Raw genomic sequence first — 26,976 nt, forward strand, 5'->3', positions numbered from 1 at the left:
TTCTTCGAACTATCCTCTCTTTCATGTTCACTAAAGAAGGAACCCAGTACATATTCAACAAGCCTTTTTTGGTCACTTCCTCAAATTGTCCAGGATACTGTAACAGCACATGTAAGCTGCAGGGTCTCAGAGTCGCAGCGTGACATCTGGCCCATGACTCTAGCCTCGCAGAATGCCCTCCACACATCCGAGGAGCAGCACCCTAAAAGGGAAACACGTGTGCGGCGTATGAATAATCCCAGAGTGGAAAGTACAAACATCAGCACTGCACTTTAAAACTTCAATGGTAACAACAAGGGGTATTTGGTTCTGTTTAGCATGAATTCTATGCACATCTGATGGTAGCATAAATGAATGACTGTTACTGTATATTTGTTTGATTATTGTTATTATCTTAAGCAGCCTCAATGAACTATTGATCTGGCCAAAGACTGGGTTGTCTTCCTCTTGTGTCAGGTATCAGATATCTACTAGTAGTACTCAGTCCAAGAGATGTTCACTTTTTCTGAAAAGAAAAACAGAGCGTGAGAATCACATCTTTCTCCTGCTAGACGCCTGATTATTTACTCTATGAAAATACCACACACTTAAGGAAATGATTAGCACAAACATAACAAGCATTAAATAACTCGCAGCTCACTCGGCAGGTAATCCGACGCCATTAACTTTCGGTTTATTACACGAAGGCACTTCATGACCCCACGGTTGCTGTTCGTGAAGATTAATGGTGTTCATGAATCAAGCGTAGTGAGCATGATATACTTAGAACATACTATCCTTAAGCTACTATCATTATACTACAGAAGAACAGAACTAACAGAAAATACATATTTGTGTTTATATATCGTAGTCAAGTAACCAAGTTATGTTTGTTTAGTAGAGCACTGTGGATTTACATTGTGTTTGCTACAAACTGGATTCTGATTTGGTGTTATTTTAATCAATAGAGGAATAAAAGAAAAAAAAAAAAATATATATATATATATATATATATGGGGGCAGCATGGTGGTGCACTGTTGCCTCACACCTCTGGGACCCGGGTTCGAGTCTCCGCCTGCAAAAAAAACTAAATTGACTTGTATTTCGCCTGGCTACTTAAGGTTAGGGCTGGGTAGGGGTTAAGGTTGTCATTGTTCGGATTAGGGTTTTTCCCATAGAATTGAATGGGCGGACCCCACAAAGATAAGTACTTGTCTGTGTATGCATGTGAGACAGAGTAAGAGGGAACGTGGGCCTGTGTACTGCGTTGCCAACTCTTACACATCTGGCATGACACTCAGACTTTGACATTCTCATGATCTTATGGCAAATTATATTATTCCATTATAAACCTAAAATTAGTTGTATCAAAAGCGTTGGGGTAGTTTGTAAAACCCTACAGGCTATTTACAAGGTAATAAAACTTACATGCATGTAAATGTGTAAGCAGACAATCTCAGTCCAGCCAGCTGACCAAAGTTGGCAACTCTGCATGAATAACGTATTTCTGTATTTACATTGTAAGAATGAGCAGTGCGCAGGGGTGGCACCGCGCTGGAGGCAGAGGCTCCCCCTGATGGGTCTCCGAAGTCAGTCAGTTGGGGACTTGGCAGCATCCACAGGCGCAACAGGAGTTACGCCGCTCTGCAGCTAAACTTGCCAGAAGTTACGCGGAAAGCGGAGAAAGTTTGTAATTTCAATCCTTTCCGGTGTGGTTGGACACCTCACATTCATCTACTTCATTGTTTTTCAAAACGTCCTTATTTTTTTTCTTTTAATTTCATAGAAATGAAGCGAAACACGGCGGGGAAACTTTTGCGACGCATCAATGTGCTGAATGTAACCTTCATATACCTATGCTGTGTACCGAACTACACCGACGCATACAATTTGGATGTAGAAAATTACTTATCCATCTCTGGTCCAAACGGATCATTTTTTGGATATTCCGTGCTGCTTCACGAGAATGCCAATGGAAAATGGTAAGTATAAAATTCTCTGTACGAAACTTACCTACATGTGTCCATAATAGCGCTGCAGTTGTTTTTAACGTTGGTTTGTAGCAGACGACTGAATCACATGGGTTAGTTTGAAGATTGCCTTGAAATGTTGGGCATACTAATTTGCCATCTGCAGAAGCACAAAGCGCTTATTTAGAGACAGCTTCAGAAAAGCACATTTACATCAGTAACATTTAGTATTCAATTGCCTGGCCATGGAAGTAAAACCACGAGAGGGGCGATTAATGAACTCTTTTGTGTCCCATGCTATAATGTCTTCTTAGATGATCTTCATTTTAATTTTGCTTGTTCTAGGGTGATAGCGGGAGCTCCTGTTGCTGCGTCCAAGTTTCATCAGCAAGCCAGCAATCCTGGCGCTATTTACAAATGCAAAATCCCAGAGAAGACCTGTGAACAGATATACCTAGGTTGGTGTCACTGACTTTTCTCATATCGAATATCATATTATGATAAGCGTGACTGTACTCTCACATGTACAACAGGACTCCATTAAGTCAGATAAGCTGGTCAGGTTTATGGAATGATGTATTATTTAGCATTGCAGTCGTAATTATATGTCAGTGAAAACAATTCTGGACTTTTTAAAAAGATTCAAACTGATGAAATAGCCCCACGTTTCTTGACTTAACCTTATGTGTTTTGCTGAACTGTGTCGCCGTTATATTTGAATGTTGAGTTCAGATTATTATTTTTGGAAATATGCGTGACCTAGCTCGTTAATTACGTGTAGTTGTTGGAAGAAAAAGCCGCAAATGTGTATTGATTGGTGGCAAGACACCGGATTTTGAATGCAGCATTAACGTTCAGTATAAGCAGCTAAGATATATTAAAAGTTCAAAGGCGTTCCCACCTTTCATATTGTATGTTTTGGGTCTTGGGTGCCTCATTTAAATAATGAAATAATGTATAATATTCAGCAGCTAGTGGCAAGAGCCAGCCAGGAAATTTGTGAAGGAATGTGTGAAGGATTTTCCCCTCACTTCCCAACAATCCCTCAGAGGAACCACTGAGGATTCACTGGGGTTACTGAAGCAGATGAGGGCTTGGCCAAGTCTGGGGCTTATTCTCTTTATTGTGCGTGTGCTGGTCCCGTGCATGACATGGTCGGATTTTGGACAATGTTGCAGATGTCAGTAACTGTGGGAAGACTTGCTCTCCGGAAAATGACAACCAGTGGCTTGGCGTGAGTTTGTCGAGACAGCAGAGCAGTGGAAACATTTTGGTATGTTCAGCTGGGTGATTCACACACCGTCAGATATATCTCTCCAGCAAGAAGAGCTTTTCATGATTAGTTCAAAAACAGCATTTTTGTAAATACCATTTATTATGAAAACTGCCTGTAGCGCAAGGTTGGATTTCCTCTGCAACCTTGTGTTGTAGGATATTTAATTTTTCTTAAGGTCATGTACTGTGTATCACCTGATTTACTCAAGCTACATAAGTGATGGTTGTGTTGCGCTTAAGGAAACGCGCTCATAACCCCTCAAAGGCAGTGAGGTCAGATCTAAGATCTAAACTATTCAGTTGTATAAATGATAAAGTGCTAGGAGGAAATATGTGTGCGATATTTCTGTATATTTCTTGTCTTGTAGAAGCGTGGCAACTCAGGGTTCATCATCCAAGCACCTGAATATGAATAAGATTACAATAATGTGTCATTCATTCATTCATTCATTCATCCAGATTTTGTCCCATTCTTTTCTTTTTTATAAAGGCATGTGGACATCGTTGGAAAAATGTCTTCTACACCAAAAAAGAGAATCACAACAAGCTACCACACGGTGTTTGCTACAAACTGGATGCTGATTTGGGGAAATATGTTCAGTTAATTCCCTGCTACAATGGTATGATGGATTACATTATTTATTGTATTTTGAGAGGTTAATATCTCCACACTTGCATACTTGACTATGATATATAAACAGAAATATGTATTATCTGTTTTTATTACATACAATGAAAAGTTTATACTCATATTATGAATTCCTTCAACACTTTTAATTCTTTTATTGTAAGGGACAAATTGCTGAATTCTTTGGATGACATGAAACTATACTATCGATTTCTATAAAAAGTTATAGTGCATGCTTAATTATTGTGCATGTTCTGGAAGATTATTTTCAACCTCCGTAGATAAAAAAAAAAAAGTTTTCACAAAGGTCAGGTGAAGGTCAGAACTTTAATGATTAAATCAACAAGGCCAAAATCAGCGATATGCTGATAATGTTAGTGTGAGCGAGGACAAAGGTCCCACTGTGGAGTTAACAAGACCTCTCGTCTGTTTTGTAATATTTGTCACCCACTGTTTTTTTTTAATTTTATATATATTTTTTTTAGACCACCAACGGGAATTCGGCAAACATTACGGATCCTGTCAAGTTGGAATATCAAATTTTATGACTGAGGTACCTAACCAGTTTCCCTCTCTTATATGCTCGTTCTTACTCCTTTGGTCTCCTTTTACGGGCGAGGCATGATGGCGGAGGGTAGGGATCTGTACCAGCAACTGGAAGGTTGCTGGTTCAAATCCTGTGAGTGCCTGGAGTGATTCAACTCCATTGGGCCCTTGAGCAAAGCTCTTAACCTGCAATTGCTTCATCCTGGGTATGATGTCAACCTACATCCAGCCCTGCAAGCAGGTCCTCCAACTTTCAGGGAAGATTTGGGGGTTGGTGGCAGGATTGTCACTCCAGCCACCAGAAAAACTTCACGCTGTTCCATTCTATTCAAACTAGTGTGGTGCTGAGGTATCACCAACCACAGGGCTGCACTCGGGTTCTCATCCCTGAGGTGGTTCTTCGTGTGGTGGGTGTGGGGATGTAGGGCTACACTTGGGTTCTCATCCCTGAGGTGGTTCTTCGTCTGGTGGGTGTGGGGACGCAGGGCTGCACTCTGGTTCTCATCCCTGAGGTGGTTCTTCGTCTGGTGGGTGTGGGGATGTAGGGCTGCACTCGGGTTCTCATCCCTGAGGTGGTTCTTCGTCTGGTGGGTGGAGGGACGCAGGGCTGCACTCGGGTTCTCATCCCTGAGGTGGTTCTTCGTCTGGTGGGTGTGGGGACACTGGGCTGCACTCGGGTTCTCATCCCTGAGGTGGTTCTTCATCTGGTGGGTGTGGGGACGCAGGGCTGAACTCGGGTTCTCATCCCTGAGGTGGTTCTTCGTCTGGTGGGTGGAGGGACGCAGGGCTGCACTCGGGTTCTCATCCCTGAGGTGGTTTGTCGTTTGGTGGGTGTGGGGACGCAGGGACACACTGTATCACTGTATGCTCCTTACCTCTTATATATTTACTACTCGGCAAGAGCAGTGCTAACATTTTCTTTGTTCCCAACAGGACTTAATCGTAATGGGAGCGCCGGGATCATTTTACTGGACCGGCTCCGTTTTAGTCTATAACATGTCAAGCCAGATCATGTCAGCGTACTTGGATGATGATGGCGTCGTTCTCCATGGAAGCTACTTAGGTAAAGTGCATTGTGATCCCCACTGTTGAAGAAGTTGCCGTTGGTTTGACCAAATATCCTAGGCACTTACCTTAGCGTTACAGTGTGCCTTTTTATTTTTGTTGGATGGGTTAAAAATAAGGGGTGATGCTGAGTATAGAACAAGCTTGACTGAACACATATTGCAAAGAGGGCCGTTCCGAAACACTGCTCAGCCTTGCGGGTTTTGTGATCTTGTGTTGGGGAAGTGCCACATGCCGCTGCCAAGCGTGTATATACAGGAAGTCGTGTATCAGGTGCGTGTTCCTGCATGCCACTTCTTTATCTGATCGCTGCAGTTAAAGGCCTGCATGCAGGCTGCGCTTTCTAGATTAAAAAAAAAATGTTTTTGCAAGGGGATCCCTCGCAGACCATTTTCAGCCCCTTGCAGTTCAAAACTGCATTTCGAGAGCACCACGTTGTAACAAGTGTAGTGCTCCGACACTTTCTGCAGGAAGTGCAAAGCAGATCGCAGGACGATATGCAAGCATGTGAGGACTCTTTTTTTTTTCTGACTCAAATGAGGCACTCATTTCATCCCCCCCCCCCCCCCCCCCCCCCCCCAACAGGTTACTCCGTGGGTGCTGGCCACTTCACTAACCCCAGTACCATCGAGATCGCGGCCGGGGCTCCACAGCACGAGCAGACCGGTAAAGTAAGCGTTAACTCCGCATCCAACTTACCATCATTCTTGCTTAGACATCCAAAGGAAGGGAAGGCAGAGGCCGTGCTGAGTTTCTGGGTTAACTGGTTTTATGCATTGTCTGTAATCAGAGACAGCAAAGTAAAGTAAAAACTTTAATAGGTGAGTATGGCATTTGTTTAGCACAAATATGTCTATAAGAAATAGTGAAGTGTCTTTTGAGATAATCCTTCCCGAGATGATGTGTTTCAACAACAACAATGTGTTTGGCAGTATGGTTTGTGGCTCTTGTATTGAACCGTCGCTGGGCACCACGTAAGGTGGATGGATGAGTTTCAATGTAAAGTCATGTAGAAAATGAATCCTTGTGTCATGAGATAAATCCAGACTTAGAGGAGATGTTTCCTAGCAACACCTATGAAGTAGAATGCTTGCCAAAGGCATTTTCTTTTCAGCTCTTTTGGCTCCTTATATTTGACTCCGGAGTCTTTATCTTGGCGTCTTGTCTTCTAATTTCAGGATCCATGCGATCCGCTATTTTGCCACTTAATTCCACCTCATTAAAAATGCTAATTGAAAGATTAGTTGCAATAAGTCATCAATCTGGTCCTTGGTGGTGCAGTGCCACAGTCTGGAAGTGCTCCAGTTCTATCCTGGTGCTTTTTCTGTGAATGGAAAGGTGTGTGTTTGTTCAGTATTTGTGCATTTGGTTTTCCATCCATCTATCCATCCATCTTCGAACCACTTACCCTGGATAGAGTCACCCAACACAGGCTGAACAAGACACACAACAGGGGTACATCCCAAACGGGATGCTAGTAACCTTAATTTTTATTATTTTTACCATTAAGGAAATGGCATTGACAGATTAGTTGATCTGACATCAATTCAACATCAATTCATTATTTGAAGTAATGGTCAGATGTTTATGTTTTGGGTGATTCCTCAGAACAAAAATGCATAGTTGCCTTCAATTCTGTGACACATTAGACATTAAACAATAAACATTAAACCATAATCAAAAATATCTATAGTGTGCAACTGGCAGTGCCAATTGGTATTTTGGGCGTACTGGCCGACCTGCTCCAAAATATGATGCTCGCGTGAATCTCTCCATTTCAGGCTTACATATTCCAGGTGGAGTCCAACCTGCTGAAGATTCTCTTCGAGATGACCGGCCATAAGGTGAGGGCCATGGTTACTGCAAAGTCCTCATCTGACTGGGTGATGGCCCTTCTTTGTTTCTCGTTAACCGTGAGAGGACACTGTGTCCCCTGTTTCCCAGCTGGGCTCCTATTTTGGCGCCAGCGTGTGTGCGGTTGACCTGAATTCAGATGGACTCTCGGACCTTCTGGTGGGGGCGCCGATGTTCAGCACCATCAGGGAGGAAGGGAGGGTGTACGTCTACATAAACCAGGGCGCTGTAAGTAAACATCTGTCCCGACTGCTGGTTTTCCAGCATTGTACCTTATATGGCAAAATTCCTGATTTCAGGAAACGAGTTGGCTGGACGCCTGTTTCCTCTTATGGTCGTGACCTTCGACATTTGACTAATTTTCCGGACAGCTCGTTGTAGCACATCTACTGAGTCAGCAATGCAGTTGACGTGAGTAGGCTTCAGGCAGGCCCATTGCTATAAACCCCAGTTAGATGCCTGCTGGTAAAGCAATGATGTCTCTAAACCAGGGATGAGCAATCTTATCCACAAAGCGCCGGTGTGTATGCAGGTTTCTGGGGTAACCTTTAGGTCAACTGTTCAAGCTCAGGTATGAGTACTCTTCAACCAATCGGTCCTCTAATTATTAATCTAATTAGGGAGTTGCAGTGAAAACCCACATACCCAACAGGACATTCTGCATTAGACTGCCCACCCCTGACCTAAACCCAACCCCTGAGTCTGAGAATTGCCGTTACTCCGCAAAAACTATTGTTGATTGCCAGATCTCCATGCTGCAGTACTCAGTGGCAGGTCTGGAATGGTCTGATAAGACTTTCAATAACTGACTTAATTTCGGTTCTTTATTTCTTATTTCTTTTTTGCTTTTCAAGATAAATTTTAGTGGTATATAGTTGGAATGCATGATATTGGAAAAACTTCAGATTGCAATATTTGCAACCTTGCGATAAATAATTTAAAAAAGAGTTGAAAATGTACCTAAAATAAACTATAGCCAAATTGAACTTATTATCTACCAAATTAGTCTGTCATATAAGTTGGTGATGTTGCCCCGAATGGCCATGAGACACAAAGCAGTACCTACAGATCATTTTCTTAGGTTCAGTAACACCTCTATGGAATCCAAAATCTTCAAATTACCCTACAGTGGAAGATTAATGTCTTTTGATGACCAATTCCCGTTCACTTTTCTTCTCACTCATTTTGTTGAATTCCTCATAAACATGGCACACCCGTCTATGAGTGAGTCCAACAGCAAAGACGAAAATGATTACGACTGGCTTGGAGTGCGCATGAAAAGGAACCATCATTACCAAATTTTAAAGCTCGCTAAGTTTTGTTTCCTATGACTGAGTGAAAATGTTTTAACCCAACTTATGGATCGTTTCGCCCTGCTGACTATTGTGGTCCTTGTAATGTGCCAATTGCATATGCATAATATACAACGTTGATATTAATGTCGTCTAGGTCAAATGTGTACCATACCTCCGGGGCACCATGTTCTGTTTTATGTGTGAAATATCTCACTTTCAAATGTCTTATTTAAGGTGCTGGGTAACATTTACTGTTTCTGTTACAGTTTTTTTGGCTTCTGGTCAAAAAGTCTGCTTATGTACCAGGTTTATTGTGTCCAATTCAGAATAACGTAAAATAATTCTATACTGTAAACATGGATCTTACATCTTAGGGGGTTTTGGTTACAGTGAGTTTGTCTGAATCACTGCATGTTCATTCTCATAGTCTGCTGTCCTTAGTGAAATGAGGACTGCAGCTGAAGCATTACCTCCCGGAAGTGCAGTTATAGAAGCACGTCATTTATATCTGCCGTATATGGGCAGTCTGTCCCACGTCTCCCTTGAGTTTGTCTTTGGATTTTTTCCAGGCGAAGATGAAGGAGGCAGAGTTTCTGCTAACAGGAAGTGACTCATATGCCTCTCGCTTTGGGGAAACCATCACCAACTTAGGAGACATCGATGACGATGGTTTCCCAGGTAAATGAATCCAGTCGCTTATGATGGAGTTTCTTCTGCTGTTTATTTTAATTGGGCTTCAACACGTTCCCACACGCTTGCTGCATGAAATATCATGGAACTAAGAGCCCCGTCTATGTGTGTCAGTCACACGGGCGTCATCGGTGGTTTTTTACGGGTGTGCCTTGTGTGACTGTCAGCATTTCGGACCGGTGCACAGGCGTTTGCGCTGGGCAGGGGGAGTCTGAGGACATTTTTAAAAAAAATATATAAATGCTTTGCAGACGTGGCCATCGGAGCACCGCAGGAGGATGAGCTGCGTGGGGCTATTTATATCTACAATGGCAGGAAGAGTGGAATCTCCGAGGCGTACTCCCAAGTGCGTTCACAGCTGGTATTTGTGCTCAGCACACTGGGACCTCCTGAGGAGGGCGGGGCTGGCATCTTGAGTCACAACCATCTTCCTCTCCATCCTCTGACAATTGTCCCGTTGTCTTGACCACCGGCGAAACATCCTGATGGAAGAAAATAAGACAAAGTCCCCAATGAGCATCTGATCCCTTTGTCTGTCTGCAGTTCCCCTTTATCTGGGCTCTTTATGTGTCAATAAAACAAGTCGATTATCTCCACGATATCTGTGGTCCGGCCACAGAATTGATTCTGCATATAGAGCCCTGAGATGCGTTATAAGTGCAGAATGACCCAAGAGTCACATTTTTCACAAGCACTACTTGTTTGTTACTGGGAGGCTGGAAAGCAGAAGTGAAACCTTTGATGTATTATTGGTTGCAAGAGTTTTGTTTTATGTTGTTGCTGTTGTTGCTCATGTTTCTAGAAAATTACTGGAGCTGTCCTGGGGGCTCACTTCAGCATGTTTGGCCAGTCTGTTTCCGGGGGCGTTGACATCGACAACAATGGCTACCCAGGTATTTCTAACGTCACCGGGGCTGTCCGGATAGATTTAATTGGTTCATGGTGGTAGTGGTGGGGTGGGGAGCAGTTGATCCTTGGTGGGGCAGGGATTGGGGTGGGGGGGTCTTATTCAGGCAGGTTGATTTTTTTTTAATCTACAAGATTAAATTGTGGCAGTGCTTTCTTGCGTGATAGATCTGCGTAATCTACTCGAGTAACACAGTCACTGTTTAATTGTAATGATTTCGCTTTAAGCTGTTTGAATAAGCATTTGCAAAGGAAACACAGCCATTGAAATTACTTATGCCTGAAGTGTCAAGAATGTTGCTGAGTGGAGTTTAAAATGATTTCAGGGGAGAAGCTGCTGTAATGATGGCTTTCTGGCTGTGGGATATGTGTACTTTAAGCGGCCAAATAAGATAAAATAAAGCCCCCTAATTAGATTTTAATGTTAATATCACAGCAGATTAAAATGATGGTTTCGGCACCATCAGGACTTTTTGAAAGAGCAGCGTGTGGGAATTAGGCTTGCTGGGGGTTGAGCAGAAGCCGATGTCTGCGAGACAATTAGTCACCAGTCCTTATATTCACAAAAAGGCAGTTGTAAATAGGGGCCGGGCTCTGGGGTCTATGCAGACCCCTGAGTGACATCCTTTTCTTCCCCCGACCACAGATGTTGCCGTGGGGTCCTTCCTGTCTGACTCAGCTGTGGTGCTGAGGTAAGCGTTTGCACTGGGCCGGCAGGTGTGAGTTACCCTGGGTTACGCCACTATCCCGCTCATTAATTCACTGTTCGTCGCAGATCATTTATTCGTAGTACCTGTCCTCTCAGGATTCCCAACCAGGTTCAGATGTTGGCCAGAATGAACAACAGGGGTGGGGCCACAGGGCCTTTGATCCCATCTGAAAGCTGATTGGCCTCCAGAGTGCCCCTTCTCCTATCATTCACCGATTCGAAACATATCATTGGCTAACGATGGGGCTTGCCCCTCTGTATGTTTTGAAGCCCCTCTTATGGCTTCCAGCTTAAAAACAATTCATAGGATCACCCCTGATGGGCAAATTTGTTATTTAGAATTAGCATTGTGTCAGAAAGTGGGAGGATTGTATTATTCTCACTTTGTGTGTGTGTAGGTGGCAGGGGGTCAGACTGTGATAAGTCAATTAAATGGTGCGGTGGGGGGGGGGGGGGGTTGGCTGACGGTCTCCTTAAAGCAGAACTGAGATGTATTACGTTGCTACGGCTAGTTTTTCAGTGCACTTGTAATGTCTGACCTCCAGCCTTGTCTCGAACCCCACACCTACTCTGCCCTGCAGGACGCGACCTGTGGTGATCGTGGAGGCCTTGGTGTTGCTTCCCCCAAGCATCAACCGCAGCGTGCCGCTGTGCCACGACCATGGCCAGCTAGCAGTGTGCTCCAACATCACAGTCTGCTTCAGGGTGCAGGGCAAACAAATTCCTGGCAGCATAGGTGGGTCCCGCCCTGACACACTCGGTAGCCGCCGGCGTGCGGCCGCCGCGTTTCTGCTAAATGCTTGCCCATGTCAGGTTTGAAACTCTCCACAAGATCCTCACTTGAGAAAGAAACCCATTACAGGGTCTGGGGCGCGGTCGTTTGTGGTTTCTGTTTCCCATATTATGCGTGTGTGAACTCATTTATATTTACATTTTATTTTCACATTTACTTATTCAGCAGATACTCATGTGACATACAAGCAAGTAGGACCCAGGCCGTAAGCTTCCTATTACAGTACAGTATAACCTGTAAAACTATTAGGTTAAAAAGTATAACAGGAAAAAAAAGTATGATTCAGATGTAGCAAAACTGGCATTTTAAACAGCATGGCCCTGCGTTACTTCTGCCTTCTCTAAAAAGGAATTTTTACTGACTTTTTTAGTAGCTTTTTTTGTGTGCTGTTACTGTAGCTCTAATAAAGAGATTTGATGTGCATGTTCTTGCTCATTTTAGGCTTTTTTGCGGTTCCATCATTCAGGATTTGTATTCTGAATGCATCAGATACATTTAAAATATAGATATGCACCCCCTGGCAGTGGAGAGACTGTGATTGTTTAGTTTTTGAGCCTTTGAATTGCACCACCCTGTGAGACGGTGGAAAACTGATGATCTGCTGTGTTTGTTCCGTGAATTTTTCCTGCATGATCTTCCAGCCAGCAAATAATTATCCATCCATCCATCCATTCATCTTTTTTTCTATGCAGGGTTGCGTTGACAAATAATTATTTGCATCTAATTGCGTTTATGATACAGACTGGCAGATGAAGATGTAGAGCGTACGCAGAAACATTGGCAGTGTTCATTTAGCACGGAGGGTGTCTGAAATCCTGTTTGATTACATAAACACACTCGCTGTTACATGAATGTTGTCAGCATTAGCCTGTCAGCAGACTATGGCTGCATTGAGTGGGAAGTTACCGGAAAGACAGGGGTGTTTTAATGCACAGGCTTACCCGGGCTGAATACCAGGGGCTTCCTTGTTCAATAACATTTTATTCGACAGTCAATGAATAGCCCCAAACTTGCTCAAATAGCCTAGGAGCCTCAGACATTGTTAATGTGCCTCTGCTTAAATCTGAGCGATGTCATGTTGTCTGTTGCTCTCTGGGCAGGAATGCTGTATAACTTGACTGCGGATGTCAAGCACAGGGAAGGATTCCCCAACCGCTTCTACTTCCTGGAAAATGGAACCTCCAATACCACCACTGGGAAGGTCCTCGCTCGGCTCAACCATGTGTCCTGCGTCACCCACACGGCCTACATGAGGGTGAGTATGCCGGTTCCAGAGCTACCTGGAGAGCTGGCCGGTCTTCTGATGGAGAGATCCAGATGGAGGATCTCTCCTGTTCGCAAGTCGGCCAGGAGAAAAATAGTCTGCACGAGATTCTGGGTGGGAGATCGTTCCATCTAAGCGCGAATCATCTGGACCAGATCGTAATTGATGGTTTGTGTTTCTGAGTCACTGTTCCAGGTGTTTGGTGGTAACCTCCCTGGACTGTCCCCAGCCGCTCGTAATAATCAGGGCCATCTGATCTGTCTCTCCCATTGTAGAGGGTAATTAATGGATCGCGTCTGCGAATCGTGGTTATTAATAGTCGGTGATGGAGACGACAGCTATAAACAAGTGTGATTATATGTCAAAGGCAATTCCTACCAGGGGCCTGTGCATTTCATGTATTTTTAGAACTTGAATAATTAATGGGTAATTAGAGTAATGAATGTAATTGCGCAGCAGATGTGGGGGGAGAATTTGCAGAGAAGGGGAGCGAATTAGGGGACAAACGTTTGATGGGACAGCAGAAAATTGAATGGGGAACCACACAACTTTGAAACTACTTCCTTTTCGTTCTTTCACTCTTTCTTCTCCACTTCCACTTTTACATCCCCTTCTGTCCTTCTTTCTCACTTTCATTTGTTTTTACCTCTTGTACACACCTGTGGCAAGCCAGCTCACTGGCTAGTGGGTGTTAGCTTCGCCCTCGACCACTGGGCCCCCTGCTGGACTTGCCACGTAGTACTTCTGAATGAGGACAGGTTGTCATCATAGTGGAGATGCTTTCCATGCCGAGTGTCATGAGCGAGTAGCAGCCTGCTCTGTCCCCTGCTGGCTGATGCAAGCAAAGCCCAGGTGTGACAGGTTGGTTCATCTCTGTGGTCACCTAGACAGGGTGATTTATGGAGTACTATAGTGTGCCTTCTGTTTGGCCTTTTAATATATTCTTTTACATGGTTTTCTCTATAGCCAATGGAAACTCAAGCAGATAAGCATGTCATGTAATATTTGAACTGCAAACGCTTCTGTCACGCTCGGCCTCTGCGGGTGAGGCGCACGGACGGGGCGAGCGGGCAGGAAGCACGCGAGCAGGCAGAATCAGGGCAAACGGGGATTTATTAGCAGGACGAGGACGAGGACTCGGGAACATGGCACGCCGACTAACATCAATGACAGACCACGGGTTAGTACAAAACAGGAACTTAAATACATGGAACAAGGCAGCAGGAAACAAGACACGACTGGGCACGATCAGGAAATCGCACGTGGGTAATTAGGGGGCGTGGCACACACGAGGAGCGGACGGAGCGGGCGTCACAGAACCCCCCCCCAAAGGCGCGCTACACCGGGCGCGCCCAGGAAGGGGGCGACGGACGGGACGAGGCAGAACCTGAAAGACAAGAGCAAAAAAATCAACGGGGAACAGGGAACAAGACGGACAGGCAAAACAGACAAAGAGGCAGGAGCCAGGACAGGACACCACACAAGACAGGAAAGGCCGACAGACAGACCAGGAAGGGAGAAACAGAGGGAACAGGCGGAACAAAAGGAGCGGGAGTGACGGGAGGGAACGACGGGAAACCAGGAACAGAGCGGGGCGGAACAAAGGGACCAGGAACAGAGGACGGCGGGACAAAGGCAGGAGGAGGAACAAAGACAGGCGGGACAGAGACAGGAAAGAAGGGAGAGAAGGAGGAGGAAGGAAGGGGAGCCCGAGGGAGCCCCAGCGGGCGACGGGAGGCAGCCGGAGGGGCCGCAGGCGGCCGGGAGGCCGGAGCCGGAGGGGACCTCGGAGGGGCCGAGGAGGCAGGGCGAGGGACCCGCGGAGGGGCCAGGGAGGGAGCAGGAGGGAGCACCGGGGAAGGGGACGAGGGAGCAGGAGGGGCCCACGGCGAAGGCCCGGAGGAGGGGGGAGCCGCAGCAGGCGGCGACGTCCGGTGGAGGGCCGGAGGTAGGGGCCCCGCAGGCAACCGAGGAGCCGCCGTCGGGGAGCCCGCAGGCGGCCGACCAGGCACCGGAGGGGGGAGCGAGGCGGGGCGACGAGGTACTGGAGGGGAACCCGCAGGCGACAGCCGACCCGGAGGGCCAGGACCCGCAGGCGCCAACCGAGCCAGAGCGCAGGCGAGGGAGGGCGAGCCAGGGGGCAGGGCGGGAGGGACCCCAGTCCGACGTCTGTGTCCCCTCCCTCTGCGGGACACAGACATACCGACCCCCGGTCGGGGTCGATGTCACCGGGGTGAGGGTGAAGGAGTCACTAGTGCGGTCCCCGAGGGGTCCCATTCAAGCTCCTCCACCTCTGAAGAGGGAGGAGCCACGATGGAGTCCTCTGGGACCACCTCAGGGACTAGGGCGACAGGACTTGGAGCTGCAGCAGGGAGAGGGGGCGCCACTGGAGCTGCAGCAGGCGGAGGGGGCGCCACTGGAGCTGCAGCAGGCGGAGGGGGCGCCACTGGAGCTGCAGCAGGCGGAGGGGGCGCCACTGGAGCTGCAGCAGGCGGAGGGGGCGCCTCTGCAGGAACAGGAGCGCGGTCAGGAACAGGAGCTGGCTGCAGTGGGGGCACCTGCCCGGGAGCTGCAGCAGGCGGCTGCAGTGGGGGCGCCTGCCCGGGAGCTGCAGCAGGCGGCTGCAGTGGGGGCGCCTGCCCGGGAGCTGCAGCAGGCGGCTGCAGTGGGGGCGCCTGCCCGGGAGCTGCAGCAGGCGGCTGCAGTGGGGGCGCCTGCCCGGGAGCTGCAGCAGGCGGCTGCAGAGGGGGCGCCTGCCCGGGAGCTGCAGCAGGCGGCTGCAGAGGGGGCGCCTCTGCAGGAACAGGAGCGCAGTCAGGAACAGGAGCACGGTCAGGAACAGGAGCACGGTCAGGAACAGGAGCACGGTCAGGAACAGGAGCTGGCTGCAGTGGGAGCGCCTGCCCGGGAGCTGCAGCAGGCGGCTGCAGAGGGGGCGCCTGCCCGGGAGCTGCAGCAGGCGGCTGCAGAGGGGGCGCCTGCCCGGGAGCTGCAGCATGTGGCTGCAGTGGGGGCGCCTGCCCGGGAGCTGCAGCAGGCGGCTGCAGAGGGGGCGCCTCTGCAGGAACAGGAGCGCGGTCAGGAACAGGAGCTGGCTGCAGTGGGGGCGCCTGCCCGGGAGCTGCAGCAGGCGGCTGCAGAGGGGGCGCCTCTGCAGGAACAGCACGGTCAGGGGGCGCCTGCCCTGGAGCTGCAGGGTGCTGCAGTGGGGGCGCCGGCCCGGGAGCTGCAGGGTGCTGCAGTGGGGGCGCCGGCCCGGGAGCTGCAGGGTGCTGCAGTGGGGGCTGTGCAGGCAGCGAAGGCGGCTGCGCAGCCGGCTGCACGGGAGCGGGGTCCGCCGGCAATGGCGGCTGCACGGGAGCGGGGTCCGCCGGCAAAGGCGGCTGCACGGGAGCGGGGTCCGCCGGCAATGGCGGCTGCACGGGAGCGGGGTCCGCCGGCAATGGCGGCTGCACGGGAGCGGGGTCCGCCGGCAGCGGCGGCAACGAAGGCGGCTGCGCAGGCAGCGGCGGCAACGAAGGCGGCTGCGCAGGCAGCGGCGGCAACGAAGGCGGCTGCGCAGGCAGCGGCGGCAACGAAGGCGGCTGCGCAGGCAGCAACGGAGGGAGGTCCTCCGTACTGGCGGTCGCCGGTCTCCTCCGTCTCCCTCGCTGGCGCCTGGCGGTTGCGGGAGGCGGCGCGATGTCCGTGAAAACGGACGGCGGAAGAAAGGCTTCCGGCTCCGGGTAGAGGAAGGGCTCCTCGTCCTCGTCCTCACTAGAGAGCCAGTACTTCCACGCGGGATCGGGGTCGCGAGTGGTCAGCCTCCGGGCTGGAGGTAGGGCGGGTACCTCCCTCTCGTCCTCCGCCGGAAGCCAAAGCCTGGAGAGCGAGCAGGCGCCGAGATAGATCGGCTCTTGTGGGAGCCTCTTCCTCCCTCTCTGCTTCTTTTTGTGGTCTGTCATTCTGTCACGCTCGGCGTCTGCGGGTGAGGCGCACGGACGGGGCGAGCGGGCAGGAAGCACGCGAGCAGGCAGAATCAGGGCAAACGGGGATTTATTAGCAGGACGAGGACTCGGGAACATGGCACGCCGACTAACATCAATGACAGACCACGGGTTAGTACAAAACAGGAACTTAAATACATGGAACAAGGCAGCAGGAAACAAGACACGACTGGGCACGATCAGGAAATCACACGTGGGTAATTAGGGGGCGTGGCACACACGAGGAGCGGACGGAGCGGGCGTCACAGCTTCAGATTACATATAAAACATGTGACAGGTTTCTCTATATTTAAAAAAAAAAATCCATCCTCCCTCTTTCCAAGCCTGGTCAAGGAATTAATGTCATTAAGCACATATGGTCACCACAAAATTGAGTAGTGGCTTCATTTCATGTGCACATAAAACATATGTATAGTGAGAAATGCTACAAAGTGGCTAAATACAAATACAATAGTGTCATAATAGTCACACAAGATACAGTAGTACTTTCAAGAATCAAGGAAGTGAGGGTATTGCAGTGCAAGCTGAATGCAGTTGGATTTCGCTGAGCCTGAGTGAGAACTTTGGCTGCGGAAATGGGTGAGCATTGCCTATGATTTGTTGCAGCTGGGGAGCTCTTGCATTGGGGCTCACAGCATGTATAAGAAGATCCATACGTAGCTTGCATACCAGAGTTTCCCAATCCGGTCTTCGGGAGCTGAAAGGGAGCAAAAATGTGGACTGTATGGTAGGGAACTGGCAGGGAGCGAAAACATGGACTATCTCTGGGACCCCGAGGACCGGTTTGGGGAACATTGCTGCATACTTTCAAGCTGAGATACTTAGGGGTCCTGGGAATGTAACCCTTAGGTGTCTTAGCTAGTTCCTGTATTTATGTTTTTAGAGTAGATCAAGTTACTAAATAGGTCAGGAGATCAACAGGATCGGCGCTCTTAGCATCCCAACGTACAATGTGGTCTGGCTCCCTGAGCATTAAGCAGTGTAGCGTACCAGCCTTCGTAACGACAGGCAAGGCAAGGTTATATATGTAGGTTTCCACATGCTGAGATCACCCACAGTGCTTTACAAACAGAAGTAAAACAATTTAAAATCCAAGTATAAGAATATAAAATTATAAATGAACAGAAATGCAGTCCCCTACGTCAATTAAAAAGAGCAGATAATATTGAAATTAACTAAAAGTTAATAGAAAATAAAAGTCTTCATCTTAAAGCTGGTTCTTGGGTCTCTTTTTATTTTCAGTGGAACCTGTAACGTATATGTTGATACAGCTGTGTTTTCTTTTGTTGTTGTTGCGTGAAATGTAAATAAAAAGCAAAAAGTTATTCCCAGTCACCTTTCTTGGGAATCTCTACGGCTCATCAGACTCCATTGTTTATCTACGCCATCTGTGGCATCACGTGATCCGCCGCTCCGAGCCGTCGTGGGGCTCGGCCCAGGGTCACCGCCGCCGTCTTTTCCCTCTGCGAGGAACGTGAAGGGCAGGCTGCCTGGCTTTGACTTTGAGCGGCTAAAACCACGACCCGAGTCCAGACACGGGCAGCAGCCACCGGAGGGTAGTGGTGTGGGGGTGGTTGCGTGGCCCCCAGGATGCTGGGACGGTGGCTGGGGTCCAGCTCTCTTAGTGGGACACTGTAACATTGTTCCGGAGCACGGGTCATGGCGCGGTCTGCTGTCCAAGTCAGGCCCGGGAGAATCGACCCGGCCACAGCAGCCAGTCGACGCCGTGAAACGGGCTTCTTTTAGCCGTCTGTAGAACTGGGTGCCATTAATTGTAAGAGCACCTCCGAAATGGGCCTGCCGTTGGTACCAAAATGGACATCCAGTGGGGCTGGGGGGGGGCGGGGTGGGGGATATGTTTGTGGATCTCAGTTTACACATAGGTCAAATCCCCTTCCACACTCATCTTTTCTTTATTTCCCTTTACGTAGAGAGACGTCAGGGACATCTTCACACCCATCTATTTTGAGTTGAAGTACGAGTTGGGAAAGCACAGTGTTCCTAGGGAAAGAGTCACGACTCTTCCATACCTGAAGCCGGTACTGCAGCAGCGGGGAAAGGAGCACAACCAAGTCAGGAACAAGGTACGTTTCTGTTGGACCTTCTCATGTCGCTGCTCATAGAATCACCAACAAAGTGCATTTCTGTTGGACCTTCTCAAATCGCTGCCCTGACAGTAAGCAACAAGGTGGATCTCCAATACAACTTATATTATTGCTGCTGTAAGCATGTTTACACATTGAAAGTAAAGAATTTGACTGACCATTGAAAGTAAAGGTTCACTGTTAAATTCAACAATATAACGCCCAATAGGTTGGGTATCGGTGTTCAGTGTTGTTTCTGCCCACAGACTGAATTTGCCCGTTACTGCGCTTGGGTCAACTGTTCGACCAACCTGCAGGTTTCGGCCAGGCTGGTGCTGCCTCAGTGAGTGTTGGTTCTCCGTTCACGTTCAGGTTCTGTCCGCATAGGTGGGACATCAACTTCTTTGGGAAGGTGGGACATCCTGAGCAGTGTTTGGATCGTAACATAGTCAGAAGCCGTTAAGCCTCTGGGCCTATTGTGAGCTTTGCCTTTTCCATGCATTCCCATCTTCAAATAATGTACCCACCTTACCTTGGGTAATATACCAGTTGTGAAGTTTGTTGTGCCTGCTAAAACTGGAATTTCAACTCATCTTAAAACCAGGGACCGCTCCCGAATTAAAACAGACCAGAGCTTGTGACCCCCCCCCCCCATAACACTAATGTGTGATCATACAAGTGGAATGGCTTAAGAATGGAGGGGTGGGGCTTGAGAATTTTTGGCGGATGATTATAGGTTTCTGCAGACCACCTGCTCTGGTTGTGAGCCCCTGCTCTGGAACATACTCAATATGCAATGATATGTAGGCCTTAATATTATTGTTATTCTGGTTTTCTGGCATTCTACCTTATGGTAAGGCTGCTAATAAGAATGTTGATACTTTATTTATAGTTTACATGCTATTTTTAATGTTATTTTTCAGCAGCTCAGCTAATTCCTTACCAGGAAAAATTGTGTGTGTGTGTGTGTCTGTGTGTGTGTGTGTGTGTGTGTGTGTCTGTGTGTGTGTTTGTGCTTTGCAAGCGTGAGAAAAGCAGCAGTGTAGTTCTCTGGTCATGGGCCCAGATGTGCACCTGGTGCCCCGGGGTCAGGAACACAGATGTAGGGAAGCTTTCTTCCTCAGGAACTAAGGAATTACAGCACGTGGGGGTCCAACAAGAGCATTCTCTGGGCCTCCGGTTGCCAGGAACGTTTTCTTTGTCCACGGTTGCTTCTTGATTTCTGCGCTGCCTTATCTCGTACTGGGGAGCACGGAGGCAGCCCGAAAGGCTGACGGTGCAGGCTCTGCCGCTTATCTCTTTGCCAGCCGCCCTCCCGAAGGTGTCGGGTGATTAATGTCGTGCCAGAGAACCACAGACATTACTTGTCCTCACCGGGGTTATTCTCTGCTATTTCCACACAGGTCTTTGCAGACCTAAGAGCTGTTTTAACCAGAATAATTTGACATCAATGGACAATCTTTATAGCTTTGGGAGATTTTCTCATTTTTTTGGTCAGGTCGTTGTCTGAATGAAAGCTTCACGCCATTATTCTTGTGCAGCTCCCACCAAAACATGCCGTACTTCGCGCTGGGGACTGGAAAGACCATCATGCTAAATGCGACACTGGCCAACCTAGGAGACGATGCCTTTCTGCCAATGCTTCACCTAAGGTTACCCAGCAACCTTTACTTCATCAAAGTTCTGGAAGCGGTAAGGCCCAGCACCATCCCAGCTGAATTCACATGTGGTTCATGTGTGGCCAGCTCCTTGATATAAAGTGGAACTGTCCGGAAACAGGGGCGGGGCCACATGAAGAACTAGCCTCAGCTAAAAACTGATTGGCCCGGGAGTGCCCACTTCCCTGTCACTCACAGATTCAAAACATATCATTGGATAATGATAAGGTTGACCACTCTGTATGAATTATAGTCCCTATTATGCCTTCACAATAAAAAATCCTAGAATTACCCCTGCCCTGAAGCCCAAAACATGTCACTGGGTAGGTTGGCTTCGGTAACAGTTATGCCCGTGTGATCTTTAGGAGGAGAAACATGTGAGCTGTGAGAGCCTGGAGGACGACAAGGGCACTGTGGACTGCAGCGTGGGAAACTCGTTCCTGAACTCCTTGGCTAAGGTACGCGGCACTTAAACAATGACGACCAGGAGGCCCCCCGAAGAACATTGTGCCTTGGTCTCACCTCTGTCGCGCCGCTTGTTAGCCTTCCTGTTTTCGATTGACGTGTTTCTCAGCATTGTTTCCATCCTCTGAAATTTCACACCAGAAAGGCTACCCTGGGCAGGCATATCTTGACGGCTCTGCGTTGGCGCAATGTCTAATATTAGCGACGAAAGGAGGAAATAGTGACACATCCCGGCAAAGTGGCAGAAAATGCAGAAAATCAACAGCCGCTGTGCACCTTTTTTCCCCTTAGCTCAACATCAGCTTTCTGCTGGACGTCAACCAGAGTAGCAGTGCCGGTGACCTCAACATCACTGTAACTGCGACTCGGTGAGTAAGCTCCCCAGCGAGAGATGAAAGCCTTTACTGGCAAATCGGTCAGGTGTGAGGTTGTCCCAGTAATACGGCAGAGAATCTACAGGCGACAGCGTTAATGGGAGGCCTTTTGCTACCACTCAGTCCCCTAAATTGCCTTTTAAACAAACCGGCAAGCAAATGGACACGTGTTAGCGAGGAACGGGGAGATAAGTGCCCTGTGTTCTGTTTGCAGTTAGAAGAGCTAGTAAACAGAACAGCAAGCCAAGTAATTAGAGACAAGATTTCCAGGTGTCCTCTAGTAGGACGCTGCTCCAGGACCATAAACACATATTTTTTTAAGATAAATGCCTTTTTTCAAGTTTGTAATTAAGTGCATGGATAAATAGCAATCAAAGTAGATTGAAAGCTTTCCTTTCCCCTGAAATATAGAGGAAGTGATTTCTCTTAAAGATCTGATGATGGGCCATTTGTTTGAGGTTTGTAGGGAATGTTGTATATAGGTCATTTTCAGTGAAGGACAGCAGCAAATGAATAGAAAGCTTGGCTCATTCTGTCATACTGACGTACATCTCTGTCCTTCATTATTTTGTAGTACATTTTGAGTCAATTCTGCTCAAGTTCTCCAGTCAATATTGTTCAGAGTTGCTTGTTTTATTTGACCCGTTGTTCATCTTTGCCAGGGATAACGTTGAAAATGAAGACCTTCTATATGATAACACTGCCACCGTGACATTACCGCTCAGATATGGTGTTGACCTAAACATCCATGGGTGAGTTTCCTCTTTTCCTATCCTCTTCAGTTTTTCCATTCCTTCCCTTTGTTGGTGTTCTTCCGCATAGCACGGCATTTGGTTTTTTGATATAGCACACTCTACAGCCAATGCTGCAAAATATTTATGTATATGAAAAATTGCTTGTCTTGAGCCAAATGGCAAAAACCATAATCGCTTGGGCAGTTGACATCCCTATGAAACTATGGTGAAAGATCTTATCGCACAGTTCCTCCAGAGATGCTCAATACTTGGAAATATAGTATAACCAATAACTTCACAAAACTTCTGAATGTACTAACTACAAAGACCAAATCTTGGCAGAAAGCATTGGCAGAAAAGCTAATGGTTTGTCATAGTTAAGCCCGTAAGAAGTGTTAGAACCAAAAATGATATGTTCGGATATGGCAAAACAGTGAAAAAATAATAGAAATTGTGTATGTAAGGGCGATGCAGTGTAGTGTTGGTGTAGTTACTAGTCAAGAGTTTCACTTTCCCTTTTCCATTGCATGTAGCATTGTCTCCCAGCCAAGCTTTGTGTTTGGTGGCCCAGAGAGAATCGACTGTTCTACAAAGAAGTTCAACTACACATACAAGGTAACAATTCTACTTGTTTTTTAAGGGGTATGTGATGTAGATGGGTGGATGGAATTGTTGTAACCCATTGTGTGATATCCTTTCCCTCTGCTTGTCTAATCAAAGTCATGCAAAACAGTCTGATTGTGAATGCATTGCCATTCATCATGGATGTACTGAATTCTCATGTTTTTGTCATTTCGAAAGTGGAACCCTGATTTGGTATACCCATCTCTGTTTGTAGGTTATCAGCGTTGGTCCCAGCAAAGCTGTAGGGGCCAGAGTTCAGATTGATATACCCAAAAATTTAGCGCCGTATAACTACCGATTGCTCAATATTGTGGATTTACAGGTATGAACATTGACATTCATCACGCTAAACTTGCCATATATGTGAGTTTAATACTTTTATTCTTTTCATAATGATGATGGGGTCTTCACCTTGTCTATCCTAGACGTCTGTTGGATGGTGTTACATTGGGGACACAGATAATGGAAGTGCCCTCACCTGTGATGTACCCCAGCCGAACGTACTGGAGGAGCTGGTGTTTTTCTTCTCGAAAATAACGAAACGACAAATGGTACCAGCAGAAGGCGATCGGCCGTGTTAAGCTAGCGAGCTGGTTTCCCTGGGACTGGGGAGATCTGAATGGCATCATTTCTCTCCTGCCGCAGTACTGCATGAAACCCGACCACCTGTGTCTCCAAGTTGTGTGCGAGCTTGGAGACCTCGACGTGGGGAAAGACGTGACCATTCAGATGGAGGTGGAGCTCAATCCCGACGTGCTCCAGGTGTCCCCGGTGAGGTGGCCGCCCCATTCCGAGGCTGCTTGAGCATATAACATGCCTTAAACATGCCTTAAACATGGCTTAAACATGGCTTAAACATGGCTTAAACATGGCTTAAACATGGCTTAAATGTCTTTCTTTTTTTTTTAAACAGGGCAGACATGGAATAATGCAGCTGGAGAGCACTGCCGTAGCCTGGCCTGAGAGTCCCTACGCAGTGTTCCTGACTCAGACTGCCTTCACCAAGGCAAGTCAGCATCCTCCGGTTTAAAGGGGACCCGTTACATAGCAAACAAGCGGGCGGGATTAAGGCCAGGTGGCCTGGCTTATTGCAACATGGGGTCATCCTACACACCTGTCCATTGCCCAACTGTTGGGGCTGGGTCTCTGGTGCCTCTGCCTGTATCTAGGAGGACTTGGCACTCTAAGAAGAATCAGCCTTGCAATTAGTGGTAACTGCAAACACATTTCATTTGAAAAGATCCAGAGAGGCATCTTCTAAACACAATCTCTCTCTATCTAGATTGTGTTGGAAGCCCATTACAGCCAGAGACCACGTGAGGACCTGTCCATGTTCATCATTGCCTCAAGCCTGACAGCTGGGCTCCTCATTTTGGCTGTGCTCATATACGTCATGTGGAAGGTGGGTTACCGTAACCTGCCTAATATAATAGCAGCTCTACTTAAAGTCATCTCCAGTGGTTTTCTTGCCAGACCAACACAGGAGGATACTCGTGAAATATACGATTGCCCATTGCAAATAACTCACTTGAAAATGCTATTGAAGAAGTTGTCATGGTCTACTGACAAAGTAGTTTGTGGATCAAACACAGCAAGAATGCATATAAGTGCAGTCAGGGATTAAGTTTAACTGTAGATGATTAACTCATACTTTTTACTCAGAAAAAGAAAAGATTGATTTTGGGTTTTTGTAATGATTTTTTTTTAATTAAGCGAACAGTTAACTCTGCAATCGGTTGGCATCCCATCCTGGGTCATTTCGTGCCATGTGCCCTTAGCTTCCAGGGTAGACTCCGGACCCCAGTGACCCTGCATAGAACAAGCAGGTATGGTGAATGAAAGGATAGATGGAAACAGCAGCCTGATAATCTCTCATTTACAGGCTGGATTCTTCAGGAGAGAGTACAAAGAGAAGCAAGAGGCATTTGAAAGGGAGAGCTGGGACTTTGTACAGAAGAGTTCAGAAGTTTATTAAATGGGAAGATGTCGGGCTCAAAAGCAGCAAACGGAAACGGAAGTGGTCAAAGAATAAAGTGAAGGGGAATCCAGGTACAGCTGCATGTTTCTGAATCGCAAACGAAAACCATCCAAAGCCTCGTGCAAACTTTGCCCTGCACTGTACCCGCTGATCAAAGACACGGACTCCAGATCGACCACCCTCCTCTCTCCGTCCTGCGGAATGGACCGCACCCCGTCGAAAGTCAAGTTTTCTATACTGGGGGGATGCGTGGAGTGCACTTTACCTTGCCATTAGGCCTACCACACCTTGGAGTGGTCAGACATTACCATGCAAGATGATAACACACTTGCTGGTGAGGGGGGGGCGCGTTGACCAATGACGGCATGCCGTTCTCGCCACAGAAAATGCATCGTCGACGCTTTTGATTCTGAATGCAAAAGCGAGTACATCCCTGTTTTTACATATTCACATGTAAATATTTGTGAAATACCATATACATATATATTGTTATGCATATGAGTGTTCAGCCTGCAGCGGACTGATATTTTACCCAGGATATCCCACATGCTGCTGGGACAGGCTGCAGGACCACCGTGACCCTGTACTGGAGAAGTGCCTAAGAGCGATGAATAGATGGAGCTATGTATATAGAGGTGCAATACTTTTTAAGGACCAGTTCAATAACTTTGTTCTGACTTGTAGCTCTTATCATGTAGTATTTCAAATGCCCTAAAACCCAGTTAATATGGTGCTGTAAAGGTCAGGTCATTCATCTCCCTTGTATTCATTTATTGATGTAAAAGTGTTTTTATATAATTCCAGGAAAACAATCTGCACAGTCAATGAAGTGTTTACTGACAATTTGACTCAGGATACCTACATTTTTTTTTCATGTACACAGAAACAGTGGCAGATTAGACTGCAATCTTTTTGCTTGAAGCAGTGCATTGAAATTCGAAGTGTGCCACTACTGTATGGTGTTTTTTGTTTGTTTTTTTCGCTAATCAAGGTGACTTTGTAGCCTTATGTGTGGCTGCCTGCCATCCAGTCCACCAGGGGGCAGCGCCTACACTGTTGCTCCTTTAATTTGTCACACTCAACAGTATCACACCACTCTGCAGATACCCTCGTCCTGCCGGCAGCCCACAAAGGTCTGACTGTTTCTGTTAGGACTGTTATGAAGATGAAATTTTGTGTGTTTTTTTTTTTTTGTATTTTCTGAGCCCCAAAGTGAAAACCTCTACGTAGAATATCACAAAATTAGTGTTTACTGCAAAAGTTGATTAGAACAGCTGGATGAATGCAAGACACTCCGTTGCTGTATCATACAACTAATATGTTTAAAGCTTTGTTCTAATGACACTAAACATTAGAAAAGCTTTAAAAAATAAATCCATATACTGCCACTCAGGGAGTGAAAAGGTATACATATGCAAGTAATAACTTACAATAAGCGTACAAGAAAAAATACATTCCAAAATGTTTTTTTTTCTAAGAAAGGCATGAAATATAAATTTAAAGTCTGACCTATATGTAAAAAAAAACATCTTGCATTTTCTTGTTATCATAATTGCTTTGGTTTAATTTAAATATTCTACACTGGAATGTACAAAACAGACTGTAATTTGGATTTCATACAGAAAAAAAAATCATCTATATAAAGAGAATGTTTTTGTGAATTACACTGAATTGTGTCATTTCCTGTGATTTTTTTCAACCCAAAGTACAGTGTGTTGAGTGTGAAAACCTGAAGAGGAACTGGGTCACGTTTAGATGCAGCCACACTTAGCCGGGCAGTCGTCGACCTCCTCTGTGTTCTCCCCGAAGAGCATGATGAGGTGGGGATGCACCCTGAGGAAAGGCACAGCTCGCATCAGCTGAGCGGACTGGTGTGCGACCACTGCGTTGTATGAGGATCCAGGGCCAAGACGGGTCCGCGAACAGATTAGCAAAAGTTAATTAGCAAAAGCTATGCAAATGAGTAAAACTCTAGTTCAACGTAGGCAATCGTGATTCTGGGATCCCGGAATCCAGCAGATTTTCTTTCCTACCTGATGAGTTATTATCTGCCTGAGATTTGGTTCTTCTGAGACCCGGTAGGATGGAAAACCTGCTG

At 47.1% G+C, this 26,976-nt stretch overlaps 2 protein-coding genes across 3 annotated transcripts in view; one reads left to right on the top strand and one right to left on the bottom strand.

Annotated features, from left to right (window-relative positions):
• The first annotated feature begins 1,231 nt into the window (after positions 1–1,231).
• Positions 1,232–26,549, top strand: itga4 (integrin alpha 4). Of its 2 annotated transcripts, XM_048979527.1 has the most exons (30): positions 1,232–1,394; positions 1,506–1,666; positions 1,767–1,962; positions 2,296–2,408; positions 3,129–3,223; positions 3,716–3,845; positions 4,339–4,406; positions 5,333–5,462; positions 6,050–6,135; positions 7,246–7,308; positions 7,409–7,546; positions 9,183–9,291; positions 9,555–9,649; positions 10,106–10,196; positions 10,856–10,901; positions 11,500–11,654; positions 12,812–12,966; positions 18,893–19,045; positions 19,312–19,388; positions 20,587–20,737; positions 21,069–21,161; positions 21,460–21,536; positions 22,205–22,294; positions 22,810–22,891; positions 23,115–23,222; positions 23,326–23,451; positions 23,546–23,671; positions 23,814–23,906; positions 24,183–24,302; positions 24,783–26,549. In XM_048979527.1, the coding sequence occupies exons 3-30, from the start codon at positions 1,769–1,771 to the stop codon at positions 24,873–24,875; spliced, it is 3,057 nt and encodes a 1,018-aa protein (XP_048835484.1). In that variant the 5' UTR covers positions 1,232–1,394; positions 1,506–1,666; positions 1,767–1,768; the 3' UTR covers positions 24,876–26,549. The 2 variants fall into 2 exon arrangements, with proteins under 2 accessions (XP_048835484.1, XP_048835482.1); XM_048979525.1 differs by having other exon boundaries at positions 1,506–1,962.
• The window catches only part of cerkl (ceramide kinase-like), a 37,922-nt gene continuing 37,051 nt past the window's right edge, over positions 26,106–26,976 (bottom strand). The window contains exon 13 of the mRNA XM_048979540.1: positions 26,106–26,711. Within this exon, the coding sequence (XP_048835497.1) occupies positions 26,630–26,711 (82 nt within the window). The 3' untranslated portion in view covers positions 26,106–26,629. The remainder of the gene's footprint in view (positions 26,712–26,976) is intronic.

This window comes from Brienomyrus brachyistius, chromosome 16 (assembly GCF_023856365.1).
Source record: "Brienomyrus brachyistius isolate T26 chromosome 16, BBRACH_0.4, whole genome shotgun sequence".
Lineage (NCBI taxonomy): Eukaryota > Metazoa > Chordata > Actinopteri > Osteoglossiformes > Mormyridae > Brienomyrus > Brienomyrus brachyistius.

What these genes read in the sequence shown, in the direction of transcription:
- itga4 (XM_048979525.1), top strand. Translation starts at nt 1,769, where the DNA reads ATGAAGCGAAACACGGCGGGGAAACTTTTGCGACGCATCAATGTGCTG. An exon ending in GAGAATGCCAATGGAAAATG is followed by an intron (nt 1,963 to 2,295) that starts GTAAGTATAAAA and finishes TGCTTGTTCTAG; the next exon opens with GGTGATAGCGGGAGCTCCTG. An exon ending in AGTTCAACTACACATACAAG is followed by an intron (nt 22,892 to 23,114) that starts GTAACAATTCTA and finishes CTCTGTTTGTAG; the next exon opens with GTTATCAGCGTTGGTCCCAG.